Genomic DNA, 16,789 nt, shown 5'->3' with positions numbered 1-16,789 from the left:
TGAAGTGGAGAGTTGCAGAATGGGAAGACTGACTCTGAGGAGCAGAGCTAAAATAAATTTAGAAATAATATACATTGTTATTTTTGTCTGTAAAAGGTCAGCATTAATTTTTTTTTATTATAAACATTGCACAGATATTAATCTTTTGCAGTATAGAGCAGACTTCTACAAGTTACTGTTTAAGCAGTTCCTTGATGTCCAGGGGCATCATAGCCTTGTTAAAATCTGAGAGAAATTTATAACTCTGGTTTATAAATTATGGTATTATTGCAAGCATGTATTTCACATACAAATTCTCCCCAGATGCTTTTAACAGCAGCCAATAACTTATTTAGTCAATACAATGATATTTTCTGCACATTCAGGTTTTTTTTAACAACAAAACTGAAAAGTCTAGTGAAATACAGAAACATCACTGTATTTTGCTTTTGTTAAACATTTTCCATTGCCGGCAATTTGATTTTTCCTTTGTTTTCCTCTAGTGGTATGTTAATGGGTGGTTCTTGTACCGTAATGGAGCGATAGAGGGAAAGTCCTTTATTTTAGCAACAAGACTACGCTGTTTCTTTCTATTCTTTGCCCATAAAGATAAGTGTGAATATACATCCTTGTGAAAAGCAATCCAACTAATTTTCATGAGAACATTTTAAAAATCAAGCTTATGTAACAAGTAGTTACTTTTTTCTTGCTTGCAAAAACGTTGTATTAGGATTTGTTTTCCCTATTGTGTCAAAGGGATGAATGTTAAAAGGCCAGCATCCATACCCATACCTGCTAAGGCTGTAGTCCTCTTATTAGTGAAGTTTCTAAGTAACTGATTTTCAGGTGTGAGATGGGGAGGTAAAATTATGTCTTCAGCTTCTCATGCATATTTAATTATATGTTTATGAATGAAAGAGTTTTTAATATTGAAAAATCTCTTTTCTGGGTGGCGAGCTTGCTTTTGAAATTGCTGGGAATGCTCACCTTGACTAAAGTGTCAGGGCACACGTGTTTACTGCTAAAGCAACTTGCAGGACTGGAGTCAGCCTGTTCGAGGGCAGGCTTTGGGTTTAGTTGCAGCGGAGGGTGAAGAGCAGGCTGGAAAGCAGAGCAGGCGTTTAGCAGCTGTCTTGTAAATGGATGTTTCACTAGCACAGAACCGATCACAATGAAGCATGGAATTCAAGATAAGATTTTCAAGACACCCTAATTGGATTAGAGGGATTGTATTAAAGATATGTTGGCTATGAAATGTTTAGAGGATTAATGCCAATGATTTTTCTTCTTAAACCATCTCTACTAATCCCTCTTGATCAGAAGCAGCTTCTGGAAAGCATTCCAGCCAGGAAGGAGAGCCCAGCTCTACCTTTCCCATCTCCAGGAAGAGAGATGTAGGTTGTAATACACAGTGCACAGACCAAAAATCTCCCCCCTTTTTTTTTTTTTTTAGATCCAGAGTATTTATTGTCACTAGTGGCTGCTTTTACTAAAAATGTGCATATTTACCTCCTGAATATTTTCACTGTTAATGAACAGTTTCGCAGTATAAGGGTGGCCTGTGCAAGAATTAACATCCATCTATTTCTTCTGTGGTTTGACCTGTCCATTTATGTTAAAATCTAGCTAAAGTAATGTGGTGTCAAATGTTACTGTAACCTAGCATGCCATATGAGCAATCTTTTAAAGTCTGCCAAAGGAACCCATGCTAATTGCGTACAATAGAATCTATTTGCTGTTGGAAATGTCACAATATAATTATGTTGCATTTCTCTGTCTGACAAGTGATATACTAAGAAAAAATTGGTCCTCTTTACCTTCTGTGTAGGGTAAAATTATTCACACTCATCCTTTAAGTAGTACACATGGTAACAAGCTTTCTTGAAGTACAAGAACTCATCAGTGATAAAGTAATGAATGTGTTACTCTTCAGATGGACAAATGAGAAGTACTTTATGTAGGGAGTATGAGGTAGACTAGGTAAGGACATGTACGTCTCTAGAAATTTAAATTACACAGAATTAGCTGATTTAATGCACATAATACAAAGGAAAGTAAAATGATCATATAGAGTAATGCTAATATTAAGGGAAGGCTCAGATCTCTGAAGAGCGTTTAGTGCTCTAATTCCTGTCTAATGGTTCCCACTTCTGCTTATCAAAACGACTGTGTCACCTGAGGACCCTTTAAGCAGTGGGTGACAAGCTGGGGAACTTTAAGCAGGGAGGCTGCAAATGTCCTGGTCTTGCTGGGAGTACCAGCTGAGCTGAGCCTTGTGATCTGCAGAGCTAACATCCCCATATTGTGCTGGTTTTGCTGACCAGAGATAACAAGAAATCACAGGTTCTGCAAGGGAAAGCCTGCAGAAACAGAATGGCTGTGCTTCTGCAGCTCTCTTTCTTGGGAGGAGATTTGCTTTGGGTCATTTGGGAAAACCATTGCTTACGAGTATCCTTTGACATAAAGGATATTTGACAATATGTGTCAGCACACATGCTGAAAAATGTACACTCTGAATGCAGAAGCTGCATTTGTTTCAGTGGGAAGCTAGTTTTTAGGTGTGGCATTTTAGTTTAAATTTTTCAATTCCATTTTGTAAGTAACCTACCAGTGTATACCATGTGTGTATACACACACACGGCTTATAATTATTTATGGTACTTACACGTACATGAATCTGATATCTCATGCATCTTTTATTGCCATAGTGATGGCAATAAATTCAGGTAATTCAGGCCACCTAAATCAGTGGTTGATAATCTAGTTTAGGTGTTCTTAAGGGCAAACTGAAGGACCTGGGAGCACCGCTGGGGCTTCCCTCACACATGTCCCCAGGCAACAGCTGTACTGTACCAGGAGGAGACTGATGTACATACAGTCCACCGCTATTGCCTGAGAGAAACCTGAGTCTCTCAGCAGAAAGAAGCCTTGTAAAGGAGCCTTGTTGCCACTCTGGCCAACTCTGCCTCTATTGCCATCACTTGAACAGCCTCTGGAGAGTCCTTCTGTCTCCACAGACTGTTTGGAGAGGCTGATGTGTTGAATTAGGCACTTAAATTATGTTGGTGCACTTGGGCAGTGTGAATCTCCACGCTGCCACTGATCAAAGGAGCAGGGGACTGCGAGCAGCTCAGTCACCAGCCGCCCTAGTGGGGCTCTGCAGGAAGGGTGTGCTGGTGGCCCATAGTCTGCACCAGCCAAACAAGCTGCCCAGCTGAACTGGGTACCTCCCACCACTGCAGTGCTGGTTTTGTGGAAGCCAGAGTGCTGTTGACATGGCTGTAGTTGCGTCCAGAAAATGCAGATAGTGGGTGAGGTTTTATGAATGCTTCGGTTTGAGTTTGTCTTCAGTTTTATCAGGAGTGGTGGGATGACTTATCTCATCTGAAAAATTCCTGTTCTCATCAGTTTTGGACTGTTGAAAGGAGCATCCTCAGCAGCAATCAGTGGTGGATAACATGTCTAAACACGTGCCTCATCTCAGCCCTTTCACTGCATTTTTTTCTTTCTTGTAACCTCTCCTCTCCTAATGAGCAGAAGGTTTCTGGTACAGTGGCTGCTCTGCTGGGCGGGGTCAGCTCTTGGGCCATAAGACCTGAATGAAGTGTCTCATGCTGCAGGGAGCTCGCTGGGAAAGGAGGGTGGCTTCACACATTAAGACGACCTTCATGCCTTCTATGTTAACCATAAAAGACAGGACTGCTTTTTTTTTTCTTTTTTCTTGAGTGTATTGTCACAGAACTGGCGCATTCAGGAATTACTCCAGGTTTCATTGATTATCTGGTTGGTCTCCACAAGTTTTGACTATGAGCTGGGGTCCCTCTCTAAATGGGCTGCTGGTAGTCCTGAGAGCCAAGCTGGAAAAATGTCTCTTAGAGCATTTTCTTGGGGCTGTAATGGTACAGGTACCTGTAAATAGTGGTATTTCTCTTTTTCATGGTTTCCAAGAGTGTTATCTCCCAAATGTTAAGTCAAACAAAAGTATAAGGTGCGAGAAGAGTGAATAGTCTTTGCAAGGAATATTTGTATCTGTTGTTGGATCTGCTTTATATTACCTTTCTAAAGTCCAGTAATGTCACTGAATATAGTAAAAATAACCTAATGCTCACTTAGAAGGCATTTTATATTCACCCTAATAACACTGATCATGATATGCTAATTGGCTGTTAATTGATTTGATAAATATTATTAGGAAATTCATTCTAATTCAACACTAATTAATTTACTGTTGCTTTTGAGTGTTCTTTATTTATTCATGAGAGTCAGTGGGAAAAGGGAGAGAATGCTTGGCTAACACACTCCAGCAAATAATTGAGATTTGTCTCCCAGGATGCTACCGTTTTCATAATTAGAATAGTCAGAAAAGCCAGCTTGTTGCTGTGATTATTGGCCTGCCTAGATAAGTATCGTGGTAAATTAAGTTAGTTTGTGTTGCAAGTGCAGTATAGCAGTATCTGATAATTAGTCGGTCATTTGCAAATTCTAAAAATGGTTTCAGTAACTACTCAAGACTGACTGCAAAACAGAACAAAGTTTTTGTTTGAAATATGGCAGGCTGCTTCAAACCAAATGCTCCCTGGTTTTGTTTGAAATTTAGTGGATATAAATGTGCTGTTGCAGCACGTGCACGTACACAAAACCTGAAGTTCTGTACCGAGATTGATTTTGAACAGTCCTGTGTTATCCCAACTGCTTTCACAGATTTTGTGATACAAAAGATTTCTGTGTTTGTTCTCAAGGTTCTTATATTTCTTCATTTACCTTGAGTCCTTCAAATCATGTGAAAAACAGCCACAAAGTTTTCTGGTGCAGGGTGTGACTTTCTGGATTTGCTTAACAGATGATACATGCCCCAGTGGGTTCTTGAGTGAGTCTTGGAAGTGGTGCATGCAGCACAAATGTTAAGTAGCTATAATGGAAGGATGACAAAGCTGGGATGGAAATGCTTTCCTTCAAATTCCAAAACAGATTTTTTTTTTTTGTCATCGAGAAAAGATAGAAACAGTTAATCTTCTTACAATCCAGCTGTGAATATGAAACAGTTCTGCCTGTGTCCTCTGTCTTCCTACCTTCCTTCCTTCCTTCAATCACTTTATTTTTCTGTTCATAGGCAAGGTAGAAATATGTCCAGTACAGGGGTTGCAGAAGAACTCAACCTAAATCTGTAACGACAGAGAATTTCCCTTTTTATATGAAATTCTGCAGGGAGGCAGAGCTGCTTCTCAGTTCACAGACTTACAGTAGAGAAATTTCCAGTGATCTTCTGAAGGGAGTTGTCCAGCTGTAAGGCAGGGTTCCTCTCCTCTGACTTCCCTAAGTTTATACTGTCACCCTCTGAAATCATTAAAGCAGACTCAAAATACCCACATCAGCAGCCCCTTTGTTCCAAGCCAGGGCTTCTGCTCAGCATGGAAGGAACAATACTGGACTCTCTATTTAATGTTAAATGAACTAGGCATCGAGTGCTTGTAAATTATGTCTCTCTGCTTCCCGCCTACCTCACATTGATTTTTGCTTATGGGTTACTTGATCATATGAACTTACAAAGGGTCATAAATTATTTCTGTAATTTGTGGTAGAGTCTGAGAATGAAAAATACTAGAGCGGGGTTGTTGAGATAAAACATTACTGCAAAAAAATTGAATATCCACTTTTCAATAGCAGCATGATTTCTGAAATTTTATCTGAACTGCTCAACACTAACTCAAAGATAAAAAGTATGGGTAACAGCAATTTTAAGGAAATCTACATAATGTAACTAGCAACATTTAATTCTGTAAACCATAAATATTGCTCTCAAATCCCTGTGGACAGTTGCACAGAGATAATCTCAGCTAATGTCACTTCTCTTACTTTGCTGAGCAAGCTAAAACCCACTAAAAGAAGGCACACATATGACCGGTCATGCTAATTATCTTCATCAGGAACTTGGTTTGTTTCGCTAGAGGTGAAACCCAGCCCCTCTTTGACCTGGACTGCGGATGAGCTCGGTTCAGCTGGCACATAAAGGTGCTGATTTCCTGACATGCTGAACACAGTTAGTTCATGCTGCTTCTTAGAAGCACAGGAAAGCAGGCAATGGCCTTGTAGCAAGCAGGACGTGTCTGTGATACAGAGCTCTGTGCGGCTGGTTGGTTGTCAGTATATATATTCACCAAAATAGCACATGCTGCTCAGCCTACTTTTTGGTGAATACCCTTATTTGCCAGAAGGGTCTTATACACAGTGAATAGACCAGTGGGCATTTCACAAATAAATAGTAATAATAATTAGAAAAAAAATCAGCACTCACCTAAAATCTTTTCTTTCACTGAAGATGTTTGCAAGGGCCACCATGGAAATGAATGAATCATTTCCTAGACTGGAGGTGAAAACTGGTATCCCAAAGGTGGGATTAATGTTACTAAAGATAGTTTTCTAGGTTCTGGCATAGGAAAAATTGCTTCTCCATCTATGTATGATTAACACACACTGTGCTTCAGGAGTTACATTGCCTGTGCAAGGTGTCTGCTGGAGGGTGCTGCAGGAAGACACAACATCCCCTCTTGAGCCTGATGGCAAACGAGGCACTTGCTGTAATGGATCGTTGGGCCTTAACTCCAGCAAGAGTTCTGGATAAGTCCAGATAAATATTGCTATTATCAGGCAAAGACTTCTCATCAGGTCCTGATGTCTCACTGGTAAATTGCTCAGGGAAGTTTTTTTGTTGTTTTTATATAACTCCAACTACTTCTGTTACTAGGTCTGTTACAAAAATTGGTTTTTTCTAAATGAAGGATTTTTATTTTTTTTAATCTTGTCACCATTTGAACAAGGCAAAACTGTTTTTGCTGTAACCAAAGTGGAAAACATTTCCAGACAAAAGCCAAGCCTGGAAATTTTTAACCTGCTGTGTTGTCATGAGTTCTGAGCAATTGAAAAGAAGGAGTTTATTGTGGAAATCCAAGTTCAGCGACTACCACTCAGCTGGCTGTTGCAGAAATGGTCCTGCTGGAGGGAATGGGGCTGCTCTTGTGAGTCTAAGTAGGGACTGCAGAGCTCTGCCTCTTCGGAGTGATTATGGCTAGTACTCCCGCTATGATGACAGGGCTTCTGATTGCATTTATGGATGTAATAGCAGTAAATAGTGTCCTGAACTACACATCAATAACTCTTCTGATGTCCTCTATCCATTGATTCATGCTATCAAGGCAGAGTACACACACGCAGCTGTGTTCAGATGAAGTCAGCAGCATCCAGGTATCTCTGCACAGAGGTATTCTGTTGAACAGCCAGGACAATACCAAGCTGAGAATAGAAGTTGATGGATTGATTTACACAAAATAATGTGGCTCACAAAATTCATTAAAAGATTGCTTTGTGCTGCTAGAGAAGTCTGATGATCTCATTAATTAGCAATAGAATTAAAAGATTAGCAGGTTGGCTCTGAGTCATATTGGTGGGTGATTGACCATAATGTGGGACCACAACAAATATGAAAATGATTGCGCTATGTTTATTATTCTGGCATTTAGTAAAACTGCAATAGTTGAAGATTAGACTCTTAATTATGAATATTGATTTCTCTGGGCTCTAGTAGGTTCAAGTTGAAATTGCACTAAAGCTGAGGTTCTCCTGTTACCTGTACGAGTTTTTCTGCTAGCACATGTTGATGTGAGTCCTGTCATGCTTTGAGCAAGAAGCAGGAAGGGCAACTTTCGTTTTTCTCAGTAAGTTTGTGAAAGGCATTTGGTCACAGAGCAAAATGCCACATTTTGTTTTCCATGTATTCCATAAATTTGCTATGGTACAAGGGCTGGAAAATGTCCGTTATGAGCTGGTTAAGCGCTGCCACTTCTGTTGAGATTCCATGTGGCAGCTTCTCTGAAGCAAGGCGGCATGAGAAATCACTCCTATATCCACTGTTTGCATTGTGTAATGAAACAGCAAAATCTGAGGGAGTTTAAGACAAGTCCTGCTGCTTCCAGGCCAGAGCTACTGTTTCACCTGTGCCAGATGGCCACAAAAAGGACACTTCATTCACTCTTCCCCACTCAGTCATATGTGTGAAGCTACTTCTGAGGCTAGAGCTGTGCTCGCAAGATGTAAATGTAACATAATATTCTTCACAGTTTTGCTTTACCTTGTATTAATATTGGGGCTTTTTATTACATTTTGTAAAACACCGATCTGCATAAGTTGTCCTAGAAAAATGAAGTTCCCTAAACACGTAGGAAAGTTAATTCAACAGGCAGTGCTCGCACTCAGAGCAGCTTTCCATGTGAGATGGGTGCAGCTCCAGTCCCAAGCAACTGGTGCAGGAAGAGAAGATGGGAATTCTCCTGTGCTGGCTTGACTCATTTTTCTTGGAAAGGCAGATAATGGCAAGTGGTAGTGAAGGCTGAGTGTAGGGAGCACTGCGGAGGAAGGAAGCTGCCCATGACTCCTCTGTACCTGGTGGGCAAGGAGAAAAGTGAACAGAGGTGAAAATATTGTCGAGCTCTTTAGGGCCAGGGAGAGAAAGGTGATCTTGGCAACAGCTTTTTGTTCGACTGAAGTGACTGAGGGTGGAGGCCACTTGAATTAGCACCATGAGTGAGCTTTAGTGCATGTGGCAAATGGCAACATAGTGATGGCACTGAAGTAGCTATCAGATGCAAGTTCTACCTTAAAATCGTTTTTGATTTTTATCACTGCTGAATGGTAAGTGAAATAGTCTCATGCATCTTCTGTGTCTTCTGTCCTAACACCCAGAAGGGGATGCGCTCCTGCATGAGAGGCAGGTCATTAATATGCAGGCATTAACATGATGTACAAGACTTTAGTATTCACAAATTTTATAGAAATGCAGTGGCTAGAGCTATTCAGATCTTGTCATCATTCATACAGCTCTGAAGTACTACTGGTTTTTTTTTTTTACTAAGCAGAATCTCAATTGAATGTTTCCTGCCAATTTCATCTTATTTGCAAACCCGGCTGATTCTTTATCAGTGGAGTAGTCTGCAGAATAGAGGGTGCTAATCAGCCATGGGCTAAAGCCAGGGAAGTAAGAGTATAGAGCAGAAGTAGCTGATGTTCTGACAGATGGAAAAAATACAGTGTTCTTACTTTCATGAAATTCCAGGCAGGCAAGAATAGGATTAGATTAAAGAAGCCATAATAGTATGCAGGTGGAAAATGGGACTATAAAAACATAAACCTAAAAGAGAAAGAAGGAAGGAGCACATGGAAAAAGAGGTTAGAGTAGGAAAATAGCAGAGAGGAAAATAAGTCACTATAGGAATTTATTAGAGAAACCCAGTGAAGTAAGGTGGAATTTCAGGTGAAAATTTGGGAGGATTTTGTTCTCAGTAAGTCCTAGACAGATGATAGTGTGGGTATTGAAAGCAAGTTAGTTTAAAATAAAAGACCCACAATATGGCTATTTTAAATTCCCCTCCCCCTCTACATACGATTGCAGAAAGCCACTAATTTCAGAAAAGAGGTATCCAAAAATGTAATGAAAACCACTAAAAATATTTGAGTCTCTTGATGGGACATCATCAGCTTGAAATGAAAGCAGCTTAAAAGAAAAATGGGTTGTTTTAACAATTGCAATTGCTCTTCGTTCCCCTGTACCAGTTCTCCTTGCAAGCACTCTTTCTTTCTTTCACAGTCCCTTTCTGTCCCTGTTGCTGTGCAAAAGTCCTAAGCACACACGTTGGGAAGCTCATCAGCTATGCGGGAGAAACAGTAGAACTAGTCATAGGCAAACTGCCATAATAAACAAACTGAAAATAATAGACAAAATTAAATTTAGGTTTTTTTTCTAATCTTTTAATGCTGTTCACGCGAGTCTTATTGAATTAGTGGTGGAGCTTTTTTTAAAGAAATGTCAATTAAGTTGTTGGTGTCCCATTTAAAGTTACAAGTGATGCAATGGAGTTAGAAATTTCCTGATGGGTAGGCTGAATGCGACTGGGGCAACAAAGTTGCATTAATTTATGAGCAATACTACTGCAGATATATGTTTCTTGAGGGGCTGCAGAGAGGTAAGGGTCTTTCGCATAGGGCAGTGAGCCTCTGGGACTTTGTAGGCTCTCCAGTGTTAAGTATGTATATATATTCCTGGATCAGCACATAGTTGCTTTTAGCCCCGCATATAGTCCGTCAAAGAGCCTTATTCCAGAGACTGGGTACATCTTTTACACACACAACTTTCCTGGACCTCCAGGATGGAAAGAACAGATTCTGACTTAAAGCAAGTGTGCTAGGGAAGCACTGCTAAGGAGATAAAACTTGAAGAGAAGATTATGGGAGGTGTTGAAACCATCGCTTTCTGGGGGAATGCAGCAGGATATCTCTCTCTCATGGTTGTCTAAGAGGAGTGTTTCAATTACTCATGACATTTCAGTACAATTAAGGGGACCAAACTGTGCAGGTAACCTGAGACAGCGCTCTGCAAACTTTCAGCTGGTCTGTTTTTTCTGAATTCATGCTACTCCCTTTAATAAGAAAAAGGTGCAACAAGAATGATTAGACAAAGGCCTTGTTTCTATGTCCAACTTTTTGTTTCATAATTAATACATTTTAAAAATTGTATTGTCTACTTTTATCAAAATATGTTTCCAGTTTCCAATACCTGGGAAAAAGTGTCTTTCCCTCTTGCTTACTCTCTCTTCACACTTGGCAAATGCCTTCTTTCTTGTTCCTTGTATCAAATCAAACAGACATGAGCATGTTTTTTTAATAACTGTAGATGTTTTGGAAGGCACAGTGGGCTTTGTGGCTGTACTTACGCTGTCTGATAACTGCCCAGGTGCAGCCTCAAGTTCATCCTGCAACCTAGCACAAGCCTATTGTGTCCCCATTGTCTGCAAAAGGAGTCTTGAGATGCCCAAAACCCAGCCCAGCTCCCCTGCCCCTGCAGATTCACATTTAGCTTCGGCAGATCTTAGGACTTTGAAAACTTGTAGCTTGTGGGGGGAGGGGGCGAAGGGGCTAAGTAACTTATGAGACAATAATATTGCCTTTCATTTAAAAAAATGAAAAAGTTAAAATATGCAAGAGAAAAATTGGGGCAGGAGGGGTTTTTTGAGCTTTGAGGCACTTTGCTTCCTTGCTCTGCTTATACTAAAAATTTCAGGTTCTTCCCAAATCATTTTTGCTGAGAAAGGTCCTCACAAAGTTGGAGCACTCAAGAGGTTGTTTAACTGAAGAATTAATGTCAGTTTTTGGATAAAACTGTATTTTTCTTATATTGTATTCAGGTTTTTGAGTTGAAGAGCTATTGAGCTGTTATACAAACCAAAACCAAATCACTTTAGATTCCTGAGTAAAAATGTCCCTCTAGCTCTTCAGGTCATCAGTACATCCTGTCTTAACCTTACACTGTGGTGTTTGCTTTAGAAAATGGAGACCAGAAATTTCTCTGTTAAGATAAAATGAACATAAACTTTAAATAGGACCGTAAGGTTGCCATTTAGATGTTCCAGGATACATCTGTTACAAATAAATGCTATCAGTCGAGATAATCCTCAGCCGCTTTCACAGAGTTTCACCAGCTTCTCAGCAGAGCTGTGCTGATCATGGGAATGAGCATCTTTTGATAAATGGGGGTTTTAATATCTGGGGAGCAGGGGGGAAGTTGGCCTTGGTATTTTTTTAATACTTTGAACAGTGCTTACAAACTTTGACGTGATTCCTTTGAAGATACAAATGTACGTACCCAGGTAGAGCTTGGTCCGACTTATTTGGGTACTTAGCTGTGTTCATGTAGCCTTGTTCAGATTCAGGAACGCAGGCAGGGCTGCATGGGGAAGGCTGGCATGGCTGCTGCCCATGGTATGATGACCATACAATGATGGAGGAGAGGGGTATGATCTTGATGGCACACAGGCTGGCACCCCTTGTGAGTTCTCGCTTCTCCTGAGAAACTGGTTTTGAAGAAAGAGCCAAGGTGAAATGTATACTGCTCTCTACACCCCTGCCCTGTGGATACACTCAGATGTCCTGTGTTTTGTTTTTGAACAGGAAAAGCCAACAACAATGTACAGTGGGATGAGGACTCCGTAGAATACATGCCAGCCAACCCAGTCAGGATCGCATTTGTCTTGGTTGTTCATGGCAGAGCTTCTCGGCAGCTCCAGCGCATGTTTAAGGCTATTTACCATAAAGACCATTTTTATTACATTCATGTTGACAAGGTAATATATCATTGGTTATAAATTGCCTGTCGCGCCATCTGTCAATCTGCCCATCTTTGTCATCTTCTTCATCTTCTCTTTACCTCTGCTGCATAGTATGCATGTCACTTTTTGTCTCTCCATCTGTTATATACTTGGAGCCCCTTTTTTTTTTCTTTCTTGTTATCTTCTCTATGTAGCAGCCTTCATTTCTCCTTGTATGTCTATGAGTATCTATCCATGTCTGTCTGTTGTACATTTAGTGAACAGTAATTGATAAGTTGATGCAGACTGATAATAGTGGCCCACTGGATGGAGAGCTGACCCGAGGTGCCTTGGCAAGTTACTTTACTTCACACTGTAAAAGGGACGTAGTAACAGTCACCTCCGTTATGAAAGACCTTCGGGATCTGCTGATGACAGATGATAAATAAGAGCTAGTTACACTGATTAGTGGTTATGGTAGTTGTAATAAAGAGCATTAAACAGGGATCTCTGTACATTTCCAAATTAGCATTTAGCAAAAGAAGGTTGTGCACCACAGTGAGTGAGGGCAAAGTAATGGCAGGGCTCAGTGAGTGAAGAAGTAGAGTTGGTGGTGAGTGAATACAGGGAGGGACAATTTTGGACAGAGTAACTTGAATGTATTACTTTTTTCTCCTGTAAAGCGATCCAATTACTTGCACCGGCAAGTTCTCCAGTTTGCCCACCAGTACCCAAATGTGAGAGTCACTCCTTGGAGAATGGCAACTATCTGGGGAGGAGCAAGTCTTCTGTCCACCTACCTGCAGGCCATGAGGGACTTAATGGAGATGAGTGACTGGCCATGGGATTTCTTCATTAACCTCAGTGCTGCCGACTACCCAATCAGGTACAATGAGTATTTTAAGAATGTACATGTTTTGTTCTTAAAGGAAGTATGTATTGTAGGACATAAGGGATGACATGTCCGTGCTGTGCTGCAAGAAGCAGAGGTCAGAGGGGCAGTTTCTTCTGTCTTATAGCAGAAGACTCCTTGGTGAGGCTGGTGTCCGACAACAACACTTTAGCCAAGGAGACAATCACCTTACTGTACCCTGTGTGCCTGCTGCTTAGCTAGGAGGGACTGCATCTGTGAGCAGGCGAGCAGCACTGGTTCTTCACTTTTACTGAGGAAGCAGGGGCTGCACTATTTAGTCGTTATTTCCACCAAGGGGCACCTGCAAGAGAGGATGAGTAAAGTAGCACGAAGTACTGGATCTCTCCAAACGAACCCCAAGCATGGAAGATTCCTCCCTTCCAGGGTTTTGATCAACAGTTTGATTTGATGTCTCAGAAAGTGTTGAAGGTATGAATATAGATTCAGTGAAGGTAATGATCTCCTCTTCCTTATTTTAGTACTTTTTCTGCGGAGGATAATGAAAGCAGAAATGACAAATAAGTTGCTAGGAGTCAATAATATCTTCAGCATAAACCATTGCCTGAATATCTTTATTCAGATGGTGTCAGGTAAAGAACTTCACACACCACCACATGACAAGGCTCGTGATTTTAAGTGAAATTTTATTTTCTGGATTTACATAACCCAGGCCCCACAACTGCCTTCAATAAGGTTTACTACATTAGTCCATTAAAAAAAAAAAAAAACAAAAAACCAAAACCAAACACCACCAAAAAAACCCTCCTACATCCAAAAGAAGCCCCAGAAGACTCAAGCTGCCCCAAAAAACAGGTCTCCTTAAACTGTTGGTTTTAGGCTATAAGAATTATCAAGAAGAGGGAAAGAGGAAGTTCTCCTTGTGACTTCTGTTTCCCTATATGTTGAAATGAATTGATAAAAGGGGTAGTAACTTTCTTGGGTGATTTTCTGATGAGTGATGACATAACATGCTTTTAATACTCAGAAAAAAAGAAATATTTTAGATGCTTTTGTGGCATTTTGCTGATTAGGTTCTGCAAGATCTCTCTCAAAGTGTGGGAGTCCCTTCCTGAAGCTGCTACTCAGACAGAAATCCCCACTGAAGTGAAAAATGAAAAAACCCATGAGTGTATGCCTTAGGAAGGATTTTGTGAGAACTGCCAAAAGGCTTCATTGCTGGTGCCCATTTCTAAGCCTGGTCAGTGAAATGCAATACATTTCAGGGATTAAAAGTAGGGAAGTGCATGAGAGTCACGGAGATTGCATTGGTAGGACACAGGGATTTGAATTAAGAAATCACAATATTTCGTGTTGCATCTGATTTAAATACTTTTGGTGTCCAGCAGGAAGAGACCTAACAATTTGACCTATTATCCCTGTCTGTAAGGGAGAGCATGTAGTTCTCTATATCTCTCAAGTTTCAGGAAAAATTAGCTTGTTATTCCCTATTGTTCACTTTCTCAGTGAGGAATACTATACTGATGATAAAAACTAAGCAAGACCATGAAGGAAGAGTTAGGTGATGGCACTTTAAATCAAGTAAAATAAATTGTAGGAGAATAATTGCTGAAGGACTAGTATAATTATAGACTAGTTCCAGCAGATATACCCAGTTATCCTTCTGTGGTGTTGAGTCCACCCTAAACATTGTGTAATGCTGAGGCCATGACCTGCGGCAGTCTCAAGTGCTCTTAGTTCCCTGTGGAACAAGTTAAACCACAAGGCCAAATGGGATCAGTCACTTACAGACAACACCATAAACAATCACAGGATTTGTTGAGTAGACCGTAGTCAGCTCGGTGTTAATGGATTCTTTGTAATAATGCCGTGGTATCTTGCAGTCATTCAAACTCTAAACAAGAGCCATTCAGCTGGAAGAATTCCAGGCGCTCATTTCTTCATGGGGGAAATTCCTGAAGGTCGTGCTTCTCCATTGCAGCTGCTCTGAGCACTGCGTGGTGAGCTCTCGGCAGCTGGGCAGGCGTCTGAAGTCCTCGCTTCCCTTTCTGTCAAAGTATTCTGTTACCAGCACTGATGGAAATGTGCTGCTTCTCCTCACCACGCACTTCAACAAATAGTAAAAAGTGTTCCAACTTTAATGACAGTAACTTACAGGTACTGTAAATTTTTTTGAATATGGAAGATTACAGCTATAAACCCTGGAAAAATGTTATCAAATATATATATGAGTCCATTTCATTTTCATAGTGGAGATGCTATAAATTAATGTTCTTTATAATCTTTAGGAAGGCACTGCCTCTCTGGATACCCATAGAGAGCTGATTGTTTTTCCAGGAAATAGTAAATAGGGTGTTTGAGGGTTTTTTTTCCTTCTTTCAGACCTCATGCCATGATTTGTCAGATAATGGGCTGGGGCAGTTTACACATCTCTCACTGGTTAGTCATAATGCAGTAGTTTTTGCTAGGTTTCCCTGCATAAGAACATATGAATTTTGTGCATTAATAGTTTTATCCAGGGCTGCTTCACATTAAGCTTTCGCTTCCCATCTGCTGTTCCATCTGTAACATGGAAACCTTTACTACTTCTGATAATAAAAGCTAATCCAGCCTTAAAAGTCAGAAAAACACTTTCAGTATGTGGGGTTAATACTATATGATGAAGCCTAAATCTGTCCAGGGAGCAGTCTGGTATGTTCACAGGCTACGTTACAATTGCTAGGAGCCCTTCACCCTTCAGAAGAGACATCCAGAAGCAAATGTCAAGGATCATACTATATAAAGGCAAGGAGAAAAAAAATATTAGAGCCATTCATTTTGGGAGGGAAACAATTAAAAATGTGTAAAATAAAACATATGCAAGCCAGGAAGATTCAGATACCCTATTATTCTTCCTCATGCCTTAATGTTTATTTTCTGAAGGTCCAGCACCTAGCACAAAGGAGGTCCTAATCCATGTGCTTCTAGTTGTTACTGCGGTAGAACTCGCTGGCAAACAGGTCTGGACATAAAGCTGCCTCCAACAAAAATAGTTTCCCTTTAGTCATGAGGCAGCATGCTACTTATTGGCCTAAGTGAAATGCTGTGGTGCATTATCCAACATTGACTCCATTCAGCTCTGTTAAACATTCTCAGCAGGAAAATGAGGGATGAAGTGGCTAAAGAGAAACCCTCTACAAGTGACTCTGAGGTTGGAGGTTATGTGACTGCCCCTACTTTTGCTCTGGGGTTGTGAATAAAAAAAGGGCACAAGCCTTCAGGGTTCTCAATAAATCATCTCTCACAGTCACTGCATTCATTAAAAAAAATGAAAGAAACCAGAACCTTCTTTCCTTTTCCTTTTTAATTTTAGTGGTATTTTTTCATCATTTAAAGTCTTTTCTTTTGAGAACCTCTTTCAAAACTCTGTGGGAAATCTATTGATTAACCTCTTGCTTTACATGGGTATCTATTTGCATTATTTATTGCCTCTGACAAACAGTGTCAGGTAGTCAACCTTATGTTCAGGGACTGAAATTTCACTCCCAACAAGGTGAACTATGGTAGAGCATCTATTGATGCTGAATATTTAATGTGCATTGCAGGAGTCCTTGGATAATGTGGCAGGTGAAGTGTTGCACCACTTAAATTAAGAAGTTTAATGAGATCATTTAACAGTGAATGTCATGTCAGTGCTTACCTGGCCACAAAGCTTGTATAAAGAATAAACATCGTGAAACATTTGAACTATTTATAATTTACAGTAAATCACTGAGCCTCAATCACCAAAGGGCTCACCAAATCTAATTGCCAGCTAATGCTTGGTCTTTAA

The 16,789-nt window shown here is 40.4% G+C and overlaps 1 protein-coding gene across 5 annotated transcripts in view; it reads left to right on the top strand.

Moving 5' to 3' along the window:
• Positions 1-16,789, top strand: part of XYLT1 (xylosyltransferase 1) — a 202,502-nt gene that overhangs the window by 125,326 nt on the left and 60,387 nt on the right. For all 5 annotated transcript variants that reach the window (XM_075105158.1, XM_075105157.1, XM_075105160.1 and 2 more), the window contains 2 exons: positions 11,971-12,143; positions 12,791-12,993. In XM_075105158.1, coding sequence (XP_074961259.1) covers positions 11,971-12,143; positions 12,791-12,993 — 376 coding nt within the window. The remainder of the gene's footprint in view (positions 1-11,970; positions 12,144-12,790; positions 12,994-16,789) is intronic.

Source organism: Phalacrocorax aristotelis, chromosome 10 (assembly GCF_949628215.1).
Source record: "Phalacrocorax aristotelis chromosome 10, bGulAri2.1, whole genome shotgun sequence".
Lineage (NCBI taxonomy): Eukaryota > Metazoa > Chordata > Aves > Suliformes > Phalacrocoracidae > Phalacrocorax > Phalacrocorax aristotelis.
The sequence above is the reverse complement of the archived record's forward strand: the minus strand, read 5'-3'. Positions and strand labels throughout refer to the sequence as shown.